The sequence below is a fragment of the Dermacentor albipictus genome, chromosome 5 (genome assembly GCF_038994185.2).
Source record: "Dermacentor albipictus isolate Rhodes 1998 colony chromosome 5, USDA_Dalb.pri_finalv2, whole genome shotgun sequence".
In the NCBI taxonomy this organism is placed as follows: domain Eukaryota; kingdom Metazoa; phylum Arthropoda; class Arachnida; order Ixodida; family Ixodidae; genus Dermacentor; species Dermacentor albipictus.
The window spans coordinates 52,569,762-52,586,026 of record NC_091825.1 but is presented as its reverse complement, the minus strand read 5'-3'; the positions used below and the strand labels follow the sequence as shown (position 1 = coordinate 52,586,026).

The 16,265-nt window shown below is 46.5% G+C and overlaps 1 protein-coding gene and 2 long non-coding RNA genes across 3 annotated transcripts in view; 1 reads left to right on the top strand and 2 right to left on the bottom strand.

Moving 5' to 3' along the window:
* Window positions 1-16,265, bottom strand: part of LOC135899159 (ornithine decarboxylase-like) — a 42,206-nt gene that overhangs the window by 12,191 nt on the left and 13,750 nt on the right. Inside the window, exons 6-7 of the mRNA XM_065428417.2 lie at window positions 7,518-7,668; window positions 5,700-5,803 (exon numbers count right to left, since the gene is read on the bottom strand). Coding sequence (XP_065284489.1) covers window positions 5,700-5,803; window positions 7,518-7,668 — 255 coding nt within the window. The remainder of the gene's footprint in view (window positions 1-5,699; window positions 5,804-7,517; window positions 7,669-16,265) is intronic.
* Window positions 7,393-13,106, top strand: LOC135899160 (uncharacterized). The gene is made up of 4 exons (XR_010563545.2): window positions 7,393-7,457; window positions 10,807-10,935; window positions 11,776-12,334; window positions 12,770-13,106. It is a non-coding gene; the product is annotated as an uncharacterized lncRNA (long non-coding RNA).
* Window positions 13,274-15,097, bottom strand: LOC139059877 (uncharacterized). Its single transcript, XR_011514454.1, has 3 exons — window positions 14,912-15,097; window positions 13,730-13,941; window positions 13,274-13,498 (listed from the first exon to the last, which is right to left on the bottom strand). It is a non-coding gene; the product is annotated as an uncharacterized lncRNA (long non-coding RNA).

Below are 16,265 nucleotides of genomic sequence, written 5' to 3'. Positions count from 1 at the left end.
AGGGAGTGAGAGACAGGAAAAGGCAACTACCGATTTCCCCCGGGTGGGTCAGTCCGGGGGTGCCGTCTACGTGAAGCCGAGGCCAAAGGGATGTGTTGCCTCCGCTGAGGGGCCTTAAAGGTCCTGACACTCAGCATCGGCTCAATCCCCAGGATCCCCTTTTCCCCGGACACGGCTAAGCCGCGCACGGCTACACGCGGGAGGGTCCAACCCTCGTGTGCTCGGGTATGTGGTGGCGCAACACACCAAACGCCTGCTTGCGCAGACGTCCCTGCGGGGTTCATGAAAGGTTAGTCTCAGGTCTAAGAACTGTAAGACATCTGCGTCAGGTAGTTCGTGGGAAAAATTTAGCCCAAGTGCATGCTTGTCAAATGCGTTTAAAACTTCACCTACTGTAGCGAGGTAGGTGAAGGAAAGCACTAAAAAGGCATCTACGTACCTAACAACCTTTAAAACGAACCCCACCAAAAAAGACCTATCTAAAAATTTATCTACTTTTGCTAAAAAAAATATCGCAAAGAATTGGAGCCACGCAGGACCCAATGCAGATACCGTTGCGCTGCAAAAAAGGCAGGTTGTCATAAACAATAAAGGTAGATTTGAGGTAAAACTGCAATAACGATATAAAATTATCCACTGACAAGCCTGTTGAATTCCGGAATGACATTTCGCTGTTTGCTTCTACGCATTCTCTAACAGCCAACAAAAGCTGATCTTGAGGCACAGAATAAAACAAGTCTTGTACATCTACGGAAAAACCCAAGCCAATGTTGTCGGTGCTCTCAAGAAACAGCGCGACATCCGTAGATTTCTTTGTTAGGAACGGATCATCCAAAGCAAGCGTTTTGAGATGCTTTTGCAGAAACTGACTAACGTTTATTTGCCACGAACCTTCTTTACTAACGATAGTCCGGAATGGAATATCTGGTTTGTGGGTCTTGCCTGTAAAAAAACGCGCAGAATCATAGAAATGTGTTAAATGGTGTGGTTTCTTTGTTTAAAAGAAATAACCTTATGCTTGTTCAAGCAGACAAAGAGTCAGGGTTTGTTGTTCTACCAAAGGAGATGCACAATGAAAAAGCGCAAGTGGCAATCACTAAGAATTTTGAGCCTATTAAGAAGAGTGCCGTTAGGGTCAAGACCAAGTTTATTAACTTCTGCAGGGAATTGACAAACTTGCGAGGGATATTGCTAATAGCAGAGGTAATAGCCTAAACCAGGCACGTACCCAGGGGGGGGCCCGGGGGGGCCCGGGCCCCCCCCGAAATCATGTGGCATACCCCCCCCCCCCTTCTCATCCACGCCACCACGCCTCACTCATTCCTAAAGCGCCGCCAGATCAATGTTGAGACTTGGCAGCTGCATAGCAGCTGTTCATCGGTCAGCATTATGCTGCCTTTTTCACTCCTTTTAGATGGCGCTAGTTATCGGCATCTCTTGTAATGTGCAGGACAGTTATCTCATAGATTCCGCACCCGCGCAATTAACTCGAGATGCGTTCAGTTGTCACCGTCTATTCAACCATCACGCGCATAGCTGTTGCTTTTGTTAGTTCAACCTTCTTTGTTTAGGCTGATCCTGGGACCAGGAGAGGGATGCGGCTGTTACTCAGCTGGTCTGTACTCCCATGGAACGAGTTGTGGCCGGAGAAAACGCCAATTGCGTTTCACTTTTCCCTTTGCTTCATTCTTTCCTTGAGTTACGGCTCGCCGCGACGCTGGCAGATGCCCGGAACCATATACACGTGATATGGGTTCGATAAGGTGGGAAATAAAATAATGTGAAAGAGCGTCCATCATGAAGCCCTGCAATAACCCTTAAACCCATAAGCAAGATGACTGTCACCCGTTACCTCGTCTGTTTTTCCCTAATTCTATAGCACTTTTCGTGCCAAATTGGGAACTGGAAGCGAAAATCGCAAGGAGTTGAGAAATTAAGCGATCTACTTAGGGAGAGAGCCAACGCAACAACCAAACTGCAAGCAAAAGTGAATAATAAGAAAGTTAACCGTTGTTTATGAGAATATTTATGGATCAACATCTTTTTATTTAGAAAGTAAGTACAGAAAACGCCGCCGGAAGTGGAGAACAATTACTTGTTTTGAATGACGCTTCTACAGTTATCCGTCGAACCGCCTCACGTAGCCACTTCTCTGCTGTGCTTATGTGGGTGTTTTTCTAACCTTTCGCGGTGAGCGCAGAACGTCTAGAATCGCAGAGTCCTGCGCTCTACGCAGTTGTATGGGACTGGCGGCCGCACAACGTTACGTAATTCTCGGAACTGTCAAAACTGATCAACAAGGCGAAAATAACTGATATTCGAAACTATAACATGAGAAAGTCTTAAGAAGTCGTAAAAAATGAACGCAGCCTGAAATCAGTAAAAAAGAAACCTGGCATAGGACAAACCATGATGTATGCACTAAAAGATAAGAAGGATAATATCATCAGCAGTGTCGAAGATATAGAAAAAAGCAGCGGAAAAATTCTAAGCTGACCTGTATATAGTACCCAGAGGAGTCACGATACCTCACTTAGAAACAGTAATGAAAAGGATACAGAAACTCTCCTATAACTAGCGATGAGGTCAGAAGGGCCCTGCAAGACATGAAACGATGAAGAGCGGGAGGAGAAGGTGGAATAACATCCATTTAATCAAAGATTGAGGCGACATAATGCTTGGAAAACTGGCGGCTCTTTATACGAAGTGTCTATCGACTGCAAGGGTCCCAGAAAACTGGAAGAATGTAGACATGATACTAATCCCCCAAAAAGGAAACGTTAAAGAATTAAAAAATTATAGGACCATTAGCTTGCTCCCAGTATTATATAAAATATTTACCAAAATAATCTCCAATAGAATAAGGGCAACACTCGATTTTTCAACCAAGGGAACAGGCTGGCTTCAGGAAGAGATACTTTACAATGGATCACATCCATGTCATCAATCAGGTTGTCGTGAAATCTGCAGAGTACAATAAGCCACTCTATGTGGCTTATATAGATTACAAAAATGCATTTGATTCAGTAGAGATACCAGCAGTCATAGAGGCACTACGTATTCGAGGAGTACAGAACGCTCACGTAAAAAGCTTGGAAAATATTGCTACATGCGTATGGTATTTGTTTGTTTGAACGAGGTGCTTGGGCGCCATCACTCCAGAAAAGAGGAGGAAGAACGAACTGGGCTCGCGCTGTGAATCTGGCCGGTCTTCGCTGCTACCGTTGTTGTAAATATAATCTGTAAATAGTTTCTCGTCTGACTGACTCGTCCTTCGCATAAGAATATCTGCAGAGGTTCTACAGCTACCTTAACTCTACACAAGAAAAGCAGGGAGATACCTATAGAGAAAGGGGTCAAACGGGAGACACAATTTCTCCAAAGCTATTCACGGCGTGCTTAGAAGAATTCAAGCTATTGAACTGGGAAGGCTTAGGAGTAAAGATCGACGACAAATATCTCAGCAACCTTCGGTTTGCCGATGACATTGTTCTATTCAAGAACAATGCAGACGAGTTACGACAAATGATTGGAGACCCTAACAGTGAAAGTGTAAGAGTTGGGTTGGATATTAATATGCAGAAGATGAAGATAACGATAAATAGCCGGGCAAAGGAACAAGAGATCAGGATCGCCAGTCGGCCACAAGAGACTGTGAAGGAGTACGTTTACCTAGGTCAATTAATCACAGGGAACGCTGATCATGAGGAGGAAATTCACAGAAGAATAAAAATAAGTTGGATCGCATACGGCAGACATTGCCAGCTTCTGACTGGAAGCTTACCATTATTACTGAAAAGTTAAGTGTGCATGCAATCAGTGCATTTTGCCAGTGCTGACATATGGGGTAGTAGAGACTTGAGAGCAAGTTAAGGTCCGCGCAAAGAGCGATCGAACGAAGATTGCTAGGCATAACGTTAAGAGAGAGAAAGAGAGCGGTTTGGATCAGAGAGCGAACGGGTATAGACGATATTCTAATTGACATCAAGAGGAAGAAATGTAGCTGGGCAGGTCATGTAATGCGCCGGTTAGATAAATGTTGGACCATTAGGGTTACAGAATGGGCACCAAGATAAGGAAAACGCATCGAGGACGACAAAACACTAGGTGAAGCGATGAAATTAGGAAATTCGCGAGCGCTCGTTGGAATCGGTTGGCGCAGGACAGGGGTAATTGGAGATCGCAGGGGGAGGCTTCGTCCTGCAGTGGACATAAAACATGATGATGATGATGATGATGATGATGGTGATGATGGAGGTGGTGGGCCCCCCCAGAAAAAAAATCCTGGGTACGTGCCTGGCCTAAACGCATTTTTTACAGCCAAGACCCACAAACTAGATATTCCTTTGCGGACTATCGTTAGTGAAGAAGGTGATGTATACCATACGGCAATGCAGGAAACGCGATTTTCGCCTTTCCATCTTGTTTACGGACGCAACGTGCAAATCATGCTTGACGCTATGCTTCCGTGCAACAAAAACAATGAACTTGCTCCAGACGCCGGGCAACACACTCAGTATGTCGGAGAAACCCATCAACTGGCTCGCGTAAGCATCAGTTACCTACAAGATGCCGATGCACGAAGTTACAACGCCCGCTGTCGAGACGTCGCCTAACAGCCCGGCGACCGACTCTGAATGTGGACCTCTATTCGACGCCAAGGCTTGTCTGAAAAACTTTTACGCCGCTATTTTCGACCGTACAAGGTTCTGAAACGTGTCAGTGACGTTACTTAAAGAGATATTACCTAACGGTGTCTTGTCTTCGTGTCTACCGCTTCGGTATACAACCGTGGATCTCCCAAACAGTGCGAACGAATGAGCGAGTGAACGAACGAGCGAACAAGAGAGAGTGATCGCGAGCGAGAGGGAATGAACAAATGAGCGAATGAGATAGATAGATAGATAGATAGATAGATAGATAGATAGATAGATAGATAGATAGATAGATAGATAGATAGATAGATAGATAGATAGATAGATAGATAGATAGATAGATAGATAGATAGATAGATAGATAGATAGATAGATAGATAGATAGATAGATAGATAGATAGATAGATAGATAGATAGATAGATAGATAGATAGATAGATAGATAGATAGATAGATAGATAGATAGATAGATAGATAGATAGATAGATAGATAGATAGATAGATAGATAGATAGATAGATAGATAGATAGATTTTTTCTTGTCGAGTCTGACCATCGACTATCGGGAACACCGACAAACCACGAAAAAAATCAAAAGACTCAATGAAAGCTATTCGCTTTGAAACCAGCATGAACAGAGGCCCTGAAACACATTATTCCGACCGAAGGATGCCCTATCCTTGAGGGTCTGGGCTATCACATGTTCACGTGGAGGTGGAAGGATCGAGGTAGTCTAAACATCAGCAGCAAGAAAGCAGCGACTCTACAGTGCATTTTCTATACGCAAGTTACTCGGCGTTTCCGCGAAGGTGGTGCCAGCCACATGCCCCATCACGTGACCGTCACACTCCGCGGAAGTTCTCGGCCACCAGCTTAGGCATGGATACTTGTATTAGCGAATGCCAGCGGCTCACTGTCTGCAATATTATCTTCACAGTATTATTGGTTGATGTTTGTGATTATTAATATTTGGATTATATTAGCGGAGAGAAGTGCAAATCAAAACGGTTTACATGCAGCATCGTATTGTTTCAGCTGAAGCTCACCTTAAGTGGCTCCGGATGAATAACATCTTCATTGTAGAAGGACATGATGAAGGACTTGTACATGGATTCGTTGATGTAGTACATGCATACACTTGGATTGGTGCCTGCGGTAAAAATAAAGACCACCACAAATTTTACAAAACAAATTCAACTGGTGTGTTCAGCGCATGCTGATAGCGCTGCCATTGGCCATAGCGAATACACTCAAGCTCGAAATTACAACTAAAGGAAGTTGTAGGAATCCCAGGGCTATAATGTTGAGTTCATGCTTCGTTAGAAGTCATTCGCGGTTACAAGCGTTTTTTTTTTCGCATTCCAAAGCGAAGCGCGAACGATAGGTGGGTGATGATAGGATAGATCGCAGTAACAATCATCTGTTAACGGTGTGAGAATGTGAAGGTGTAATTGTTGTTTAATTTATTTCAGTTCTGCACACTCCGCATGAAAGCCGAGGGTGTTTTTGCTATTTATGTCTAATTAATTTCCATCACGTGTAGCCAGATTAAACCACGTCTATGTGACAATGTCGAGCCAACATATTCGAGTTTTCCCAAAAATATAGTTACATTGGGCGTGAAATTGCGTTGAACACTAAGGAGGGAGGTAGTCAATTTGCGCTTGTCCTTGTCGCCCTTTTAGTGTCCCGTGTCCACTCTTGCGCTAGTCACTTCAGCGTGGAATGCCAACTAGCCCGGTCTCACAGCCTGCTAAGGGCAGGAGCGTATTTAATTCCTTTTGCCCTGACTCGCGGGCAATGCCTTGTACTCTCCCAAAGCTACATAAATGGGATGAACTAATATGAATGCGAGCGCCGTTGCCGAGAATCGATCTCACGGTCTCCCGTTCTCTAGAGGAACGCCCTAGCCGATGCAGTTGAGAAATGAATATTCTTTGCACATAGATATGTCGGAGCTGATATGTAGGTATGAGTATATTGCAGTGTCAAATACATTTCAACGGCTCTTTCTAGATTCCTGGGCTTAATCGCAAGCGCTTTTCTCTGAAGGAAGCAGTAACGCGGTCAGCAAATGGTTTGGCATGAAATAATTTATGAGGTCATCTTCATGGCGCAGGATGTTTTACGAAAAGGAAACAGCCGTGCACCTGATTTGAGAGCTGTATATCCACACTCGGCCGCAAAAGCTTACGGCCCACGAGTTCTCGGAAAACGTTCAATTTCCGAGCAGCCTGTAACAGTAGTCGGCAAAACCGGGCATCACAATGTTGTTCACATATATTAGCAGAGGCTCTAAATGCGAATACTAGTCTGAGTCGCGAGGCTGCGCAGATATTCAGCCTTTTCTCAGATCTCAAGTTCCGTGAAATTTTGTGGTTGACTGTACCTACGTTGAGTCGTCGCGGAACCTCTATCTACGGATGCGAACTTTCTTTTCGCGATACTTTTGCGGGACTACATATAGTTTTGAGTAATGTGGGACGAGTGGGAGCTACTGCTCATCGGTCAAATAGATATTGTAATCTGGGGTTTAACGTTCCAAAACAGCGATTTGATTATGAGACACGCCACTGTGGGGGACTTCGGATTAATTTTGATCACTAGGGGATCTTTACCGTGCACCCAATGAATGGGACACGGGCGTTCTCGCGTTTCGTCCCCATCGAAATGTGGGCGGCGAGGCGGGGTCTCACCCCGCGACCTCGTGCTTAGCAGCGCAACACTACAGCCGCTAAGCCACCACTGTGAGAAGACAATGACGAAAAGAACGTGCGACACCTTATACGAAGAAGTTAACGTGCGTAAGTAATCTAACCTAAAGTAGCAGTGCTTTTTTTTTCATTAATGCGTCGTGTGCTCACCGTCGCTGCCCTCGCTCATGCGCTTGCCGATGATCTTTGTGTAGATGGAGAGGGCTGATGAAACGACGAAACCGCCAGGCTCGCTGATTACGGTTACACCGTAGCTTTCAGGAAAGTGTTTCTCCAGGCACTCGTTGACGATGTCTGCGGTCTTAAGGCAAGACATTATAGTTTGCAACTTCTCGCACAATGCAAGGCGACACAATACCCGCGCGCGTGCGCCATGCAACCACAGAAGGCACAGACTGGCCCGGCGTTTCAAATGCCAAACATTACTTTACGAAAGCAGGAATCCGACATTATAGGCATTGGTGCGTTCTCGCCGTCTTCGCGCCCAAAGTATGTGTACGCTTTCTAGCCACGGCTGTGCTACACGGCTCGATACGCAGAGTGGTGGTTTTGCGTGAAGAATGCCGAGCTGTTGAAATCTAATGATATATAGAGAGGAAGCAACATTGCTTGCTTCTCTTATCGATTGCTTGTACTACTAAAAATGCGCGGTTGTTCATATGGCCGGAAATTGAGCCCGTCGCTTAGGCCAACCAAACCTCCCGCAGTTATGCCCCGCCGCTCCCCTGTTTCCCGCCTGATTCGTCGCTCGCAATATAGTGCCGCTTCTGTAACCTTATGTCATTTCAGCATCTGCTCCTGGTCGCCCCCACCCATGCGCGCTGCACCTAAACGCAGCAGTATTGGGGGCGAGGTCTTATGGAGTCGTCACCTGTCGGAAGCGCCTCCATTGCGTATTATGAGGGATAACGCGGCGCGCTCCCCATAAGTTTGGCTTACGGTGCTCAATAGGAACACCACGCGGCAGCCTTCATGGACATTTCTGTGAGTACTCTCAAAACGAGGGAAAATTTTTACTGACGAAGTAATTATCTTTGGCAAACTGAAAGCACAGAATCGTTTACACATGCTCTCTCTTTACCGAATATGTACAGTGAGCGCCACCGCGCGCGGTCGCCGCGATGGAGTCTCCCGAAACGGTTCCTTGCGTGAAAGGTAGACAAAGGCTGCGAGCAAACTATGTGAAATATGTTCTTATAGTGGGCTGTCTGTATAACCAAATCGAGCATAACAGGACGAAGCCTCAATGCAGCGATAGCACGTGTTCGCAGCGACCGACTGTGTGTCTGCACGCATGTCCGCACGCAATCTTTCGCTTTCGTTGCGTACGCGTTTTCGCACCGTGTCGTGATGTGACAGTCCTCTAGCCTGCGACTCTGCTCAGAGGGAAGGGGAGAGAAAGAGCGGCATGGGAAGTGATGATGAGAACAGGCTGTAGGATGCGTCTATGTACGCGTTCGTGTCTGGAGAGCTCATTCAAAGCCTTGAATGCACGCTTGTGTGAAGCGAAATTTGTAAGAGAGTTGATTGCTTCCCGTGATGGCATGATGGCTGGCTCACTAGAAAGAGGTACATATTCGTGACATTTGATACACAGACACGTACATAAAAAAAGGAAGCAAAGTGACATTGGGGCACCAAATCATCGGGTATTGTTGCAGATGCTAATCGCGTAATAGGAAATAGCAGCGTTACTGCAGGTTAAGAAAACACGATATTTAATTCCGTGTATGGAAAAAAGCACGACACATCATCAGCAGTTTGTGGGTTACACTGCATGAAGCTTTATAACTTCATCCAGTGTTGCGAAGTTCTCGATTTTCGTGAGCTGGCAGATTGACGCTATATTCCGGCAACTGAAAGCAATGACATCAATTTCGACGCCTGAAAGCGATGCCCTACAATAATATAAGGTCGCAGAGGTCTGAGCAAATCGGCCCTTATAAGCGCGAGGGCTAAAATTACTTATATGGGATATTACATGCCAATACCATGATATCATTATGAGACACGACGTGAAGGGGGGGGGGGGGGGGAGAAAGGACTCCAGATTGATTTTGACCACCTCTGGTTCTTTAACATGCACTTAACTCGCGATACAGAGTGCAGAGAGTGATGTTACAACTTGCAAATACACGTGCTCTTCGCTGTAAATGAAGGAAAGCCCTGGCCTTCAATGCTTCAAGCACTCGCTTTTACCTCACACTGTCAGAGTGATTCAGTGTCGTTAGCGGATTTCACTATATACTTACCTAATAAGGCGCACTAGACTGCACGAAATAATCCCCTCGCTGCAACTGTGACCCCCTACGAGTGGCATAGCCGGAAATTTATTTCCGAAGGGGTTTTCCTTATATATATATATATGGAGGTTGTACACCATGCAAAGACAAACTCGTAGAACTCCCCGTACAACACGGCTTTAACATCGAGGATTCACATTTATGCGTTACTGATGCAACACTTTGCTTAACTCTTCACAAATGTTTTTCATTGCCAAGGCGTGCAGCCACTTCGCATCAATTATGCTATCTTCCGTATGCTATTTTTAAAAATGATGATATTAAAAATATCATTTAAGGATTTCATTTACGGTCAAGTATCAGAAATGAAAAGCTCTTCGGCTACACGAAGGCCCGGTCTGGAGCAACATTCTTTAAATTTTTTTGCACGCGCTCGTCTCACCTTTATCTGTGTCTGGAATTTTTAGCGCTAATCTCCCGCGCGATGAGCGGAACCGAATGGTGGGCGCATTGGAGACAGCTCTGCACCCTGCCCTCCCCCCCCCCACCTCTTCGGACTGCCACAAGCTCTCGCTTTGCTTTCACATTCAAGCTTTCCCTTTCATCCATGCCGCTCTTGCGGAACCCACCTCCTGAAACTTTGTTCTTTGGGAAACGAGGGAATGGCTCCGAGGTGATCGTCAGAAAATTTCGCGGGGGGGGGGGGGAAGGAGGGGAGGGGCTTCGACCCCCCGAATTGCCACCCTGGCTACGCCAATGCCCCCTACCCAGAGTGCACCGATGTGAGACGTCTCTTCCGCGTCGGCTCTGGTTAAGGTGTATCCAGACGACGGACCACGGACCGGGCCGCGGACCGATCACGTGAGGTTGACCGCGCGTGGCCCGGTCGGGCGTGGCCAGTGGCAGCACCCACACGACGGACCGAAAGAGCAGACGACGAGGCGGGCCACGTGATATACTCCCGACGTTAAAGCTCCGTGGTCCTCTTACAGCTGCGCTCCTCTAGGTTTACGGTTATCCAAAATGGACGCCGATTGGAAGCGCAGTTCTGCTGAGGTCGCTCTTGTTACATGCATTAAAGTAGAAGAATATTTTCATTCCCTCAAAAAGAAAATGTGGGCAGAAGGACTGGGTGTACCGCAAGGAGTTAGGCATTCAAAATCAGTTGTATAAGGAACTGGTTTTGTCTGACCCAGGCGAATACCGGCGACTTCTTCGCGTTACCCCGGAGCAGTTTTCACAACTCCTGGCGTACGCCGCACCGAGGGTTTCGCCACAGGAAACGACGCTGAGGCTACAGATCACCCTGCGCTACCTTGCCTCCGGTGAGTAAGGTTGCTTGTATTGATCCTTAATTAGAATCCACGCGAGCAGTTAGAACATCTACGCGCACGCAGGCTTTAAACAGCATATGGCAAAAGACGTTTTTTGCCGCAAGTTAAAATACACACAAAAGGAAGACACACAGAAGACTACAACCATGCAAACCATGCAAACCACGTTTTTATGAGATCAAGATTCTTGGTAGAAGCAGAAATCAAACAGCACGTGAGTTAATGGAAGCATATTATATAAAAAAGAAAGGTTCAAGTTGCCGATACTTCTGTCTTGTTCTACAAATTAGAAACAAGATTGTTCGACAGCTGGATAACAAAGGTTCGTGAACAGCCTGCACATGCGTGTATGTGTGTATTTATATTCCTGGGTCACCGGCCAAACTAAATCAGTTAGAGGTGGCGCCCGTGTTGTCGTCTATGTGTCTTCCTTTTGTGTGTATTCTAACTTGCTGCAAGAAACATGTCTTTTAGCAAGCACCAACAATGCCAACAAGCAGTTCTGTTGCAGCATATGACAAGTTTATAGCTTTAATTGTATGTTGCTAAAAACGTCCTTGCACACTGATAGGCGCCAAACTCTTGGCTGTGTGCTTCTAGCTAGGGCAGCAGCTAAGACCTCTTGCATGTATCTTTTCACACCAGATCAGTATCAGCTGCATACAGTTTTTGTAACACAAAGGTCAAACCTTTTTCTTTCGTATGTCTAGATATACTACACCGACAACTGATAGGTGGATTGGAGCAATGAGAAGTAGGGCGCTTTATTTAAAGGAGCTTTAAGTGTAGGTCTCGCGTACATTCTTTAATAAATGTCTTTTTGTTTTCCAGGAGAAAGTCACTAATCACTGTGTCGGCAATTCCGGGTGGGCCATTCTAATGCAAACGACATCATACCGGAAAGATGCACCGCATTATATGAAGAACTGAAGAAGGATTATCTGAAGAAGCCGAAAACAAATGAAAACTGCGAAGAAATCAACAGTAAATTTAGAGAAAGATTGCAATTTCCTAACTGCATAGGTGCCATAGACGGCAAGCATGTGGCGATTAAAAAGCCTGCGCCCTCACGGTCGATATCTTGTAATTACAAGAAGGCCTACAGCATCGTCCTGTTTGCTGTCATAGATTCTGCATACCGGTTCATCTACCTTGACGTAGGATCACCCAGATCCGACGGAGATGCTGGAGTCTGGCAAGCAACGCCATTGCAACATGCCTTGAAAACTAACAAGGCGAAATTGCCCGAAGTAGTAAAGGTGGCTACTGCACCAGATTTACTACTGCCGCCTGTGTTCGTCGGACATGACGCGTTCCCTATTGGAAAGCACCTTATGAAACCGTAAGGAGGCAGCAATCTCTCATATGACCAAAGAGTTTTCAATTACAGGTGAGATGTCAAAGATATATCTTGTCATAATTTTTGGTGCAGTATAATCTTGTGCCATAGACTATATTGCAACTCATTCCTCATAATTCGCCAGCTTTGCAGCATAACATGATACTGTGAAACCTTATCATCTGTTACAATTTTGAAAACTGTCCAAAGTGTCTAGCTTACTGCTGGCAGTATTGCGTATTCCAGACAGCTGTGATGAGAATATGTGCAGTACATATTTTTTCGTTAAACATGTAATGAAGTGAACATGCCTTTGCAAGGTTACTGTCACTTGCTTTTTGATTCTGATAATGATATAATTTCTTGCACATGTGTGAAATGGTTCATCTTTAGCATATCACAGGCAATGTGTGTCTATGCTGCATTGTGTTCTGCGAGTGACTAGCATGACCTTCTTTAATTATTTGGGTATATTTCACTGTGCAGGCTGTCCAGAGCTCGGAGAGTGTGTGGGAGCGTGTCCGGGATACTGGCTAACCGTTTGGGGTGCCTACACACCGTCATTGAACCAAGGCTTGAGAGGGTGGTACCTGTAGTCCTTTCAGCATGTGCTCTGCATAATTTTCTGAGCAACGACATGCAAGTTACTCCTGAACTAGAGCAGTCTGGCGACAACTCATTTTTGATTCGCTCAAGGCTCCACGTGGACGCCCCAATGCGTTTGGGGATGCAGTGCGTGTAAAGATATGTGCGTATATTTTAAGGACAGAGGTGCTGTGCCATGGCAGCAAGACTTCGCCTGTCTGAACAGCCACACAACGGACGGAGTGCTGTGAAAAAAAGAACACATTCCCACAGCTGTCTTTTTTCCTTTATTCACTAATTTCTAGGTAGCGCTCAAGTGTCCCTATAATTTCTTTTTGGCATTTGATTTGCATCGAAGGGACGATTTTTCTCATCGGGCTGCAAGCACAATTTGCAAAATTCAACGCTGGCTCATCATATTGGCTCAGTCTGCCTCTGTGCAGACTGAGCCAATATCTCCAGCGCAGTTTGCCTCTCAGCAACAGCTGTTCGGCCGGGCCGAAGTCGTTTTGCAGGTGGTGAGCGAGACATCCCGCCACTGTAGTCCGGCGCAAAGTTATCTATGCTGCTTTGCTCACCAAGCAACAGCGCTTCATCAGCCTCGGGTGTGCTTGAACTTGAGTCTGCAGGCTGTAATATAGGCAAAGAGTGTAAAGGTTACCTGCTGAATAGAAAATCAAAGCCATATAGCCCCTTATTGTGTTGAAAAAGAAGTGGTGCAGCTCGGTGTTTATTTTTGAGTTATGCACTATTGCTTGTATTTTAAGTGTTCATGCTGTACTTATTTTTGTCCATGGCTTTGTGTCATCCCCTCCGTCACTGCAACACATGCAAGTAACTAGATAAATAAGTGAAGCTTACCGTGTCGCCTTCTCCCCCATGCGCTTCCGTGGCCTGACGGTGCGTCGGGAGTCGCACGACGTCCAAGAACTTCATGCATCTAAATAATTTCCATTTGGTGTTGTACCATCTTCCTGGGCTTGTCCATTTTTGCGGTCCTCCGCTTTTTTTCGCTCTCTCTCTCTCTTTGCGGTACGTCCGCCGCTTGTCGGCGAAAGCTGTTTTCAGCATTTCTGTAATCGAAATAAAACTATAGCACACACCACGTGGATTTTGTCAGACTTTTTTTTGCAAAACTCCGTAAGTCAGCTTTCTTGCATAGAAAAAGCCACTTTATTATGGCGGCCCGTCATTAGGGCAGAAGCCCGGTGCAGCGATGGAAACTTCCATTTCAAGATTCAAGTCGTCCACAAGACCGGTCATTAGCATTCCTTCGCCATTTCTACGCGGCTAGGGGGATCGGCAGCTGTGAAGCGAGGGCTTGACAGAGCCCTTCTTAATGCCGTAATCGTGACAGCAATACGATGCGGAGGCGTGCAGGAAATCGGCGCGGCATTATTCTGACAATAGACGTGTCTAGCGCAGGGCCCAATTTATGCCCCCACGCTGGTTTAGCCACCACGGTGAAGGGGTTTTTGTTGTGCAGAGGAGCTGACTTGCCGAGTTTTGGAAAGGGTCTGTAGCAAGCTTAAGTTTTCCAGATTTACAGCGCTAATATAACAGACAAAACTCATACACATATGACAAAACGGGCGCTGCGTTTTCGTTTCATCCGTTATGCTAGCGCCGGTAAGATTTTCGAGAACTATGCAGTAGCAACTAGCCCCGCAAAGTGTTTTGTTAAGCAGAGATCTTTCACGTGAACATTGCGACGCCAGTCGTGATTTTAGCTTTACAAAAGCGCAAATCTCAAATGAAACAAGCTGAAGCGTATAATATGTTTTCATTCCTGGAATAAAGTGGCTGCTAACACCCGTGTTCAGAAATGCATCTTAATTTTAGGCCCGCGCTTGGTTTAGTGACGCCTGTCGTGAACGTACAAAGAAAACGCTATGAGCGTCTTGGGCGCCTACGCATTTAAGGCGTCACTTATATCAAGTCAAGCATGGGCTTCAAGTCCAGAGTCATTTCTAAATATGGGGGTAAGCATGCTATAAACAGACTAAATACGTGTGAAGTTCGGTAAACAAATTGCTTACGTACCCACGTTGTATGGCTACAGTGCCTAGAAGGCACTATAGCATGGCCATGCTCTGGATGCCTCTGCGACATTTGCTTGCAAATAGTTTGCCACAATTCCTTGTTGGGGCATCGGTGATAATCATCCCCGTTGCTGTCCGACAGCGTCGGGAACAGTTGCACTAAGGCTAAGAGGTAAAACGTTGCGTCGTCCGACCACGTTGACATGGTAACACACACGACCCCTTCTGCTGTGTCGTTTCGTCCACAGTATGATGACGGTGGTGATTAGACTGCCAAAAAGGCCAGTGCAGTGTAGTTTCCAGGCTTTCTGTGTGCAAATGCGCTAAAGAGCCCCTGGGCCCCCGGCAGAAAAAATTCCCAGGCATTTCTCGCGCGGGCCGGGCCACCACCTTTGCGCGGACCTCGTAGACCGGAAGCTAGACCTCACGTGACGCCTGGTCCGCGGGCCAAACCAGGGATGTAGTCCGTCGTCTGGATACACCTTTAGGAGTACCCTTCATGAAAGGTTATTCAACATGCATTGTAGTGGCTCACGGTGCTATACATGACATATCCGAGCCCAGCGAGGAGAACATCGCTGACTCGTTGGGTGATTTTCCGTGATTTGGCTTACAGAGGCAATTACTTTCCAAGATGTTCAGAATTGGAATTACTGGACGATCGTTTACTGCAGACGCCACACCATGCCCATCGCTCGTCGGTCTGCATGGCAATAGAGGTAACTTCTTTTTGTTCCGTTTTTACTTTTCAGGACTACTGTCCCATGCCAGTGACAGCCTGGCGCTGCGCGTGCGCGTGCAAGTATTCACCGCTTCTTTTTTCCCTTTGTCTCATATTTTAAATCCCCCTTTTATGCGAAGCATATTACGAGAGCTCAATCCAGCTCCTCAGGCGCGGCGGTGTCGCCATGAAATCACGTGACACCGTGACGTCACGACAGAGGAGAAGTGGCTTTGGCTCAACTCTTGCAAGACGGGCTGGGTGGGAATCGAACCAGGGTCTCCGGAGTGTGGGACGGAGACGCTACCACTGAGCCACGAGTACGATGCTTCAAAGCGGTACAAAAGCGCCTCTAGTGAATGCGGTGTTGTCTTAGAAACGAGCTGTTTCTAAGGCGTGCGTCTCTTGCTCAGGCGCACATTTCGTTGCCGCGCCGAACGCTGCTTTGCTCGACGCTCACCGCGTCCAATGCGGGGCGCGTAGTCGCTGCCCTGTAGCCCATTGTCTTACACCCCTTGGCGGGTCGACGGGAACGCTGTCGCGTTCCACTCTTGAAGGCGAAGAAGTAATGCATGAGTTGTTTCTTCGTCTAGCCGAACCAAATATAGCCAAGCAACAGCAGTTCACCAGGCTA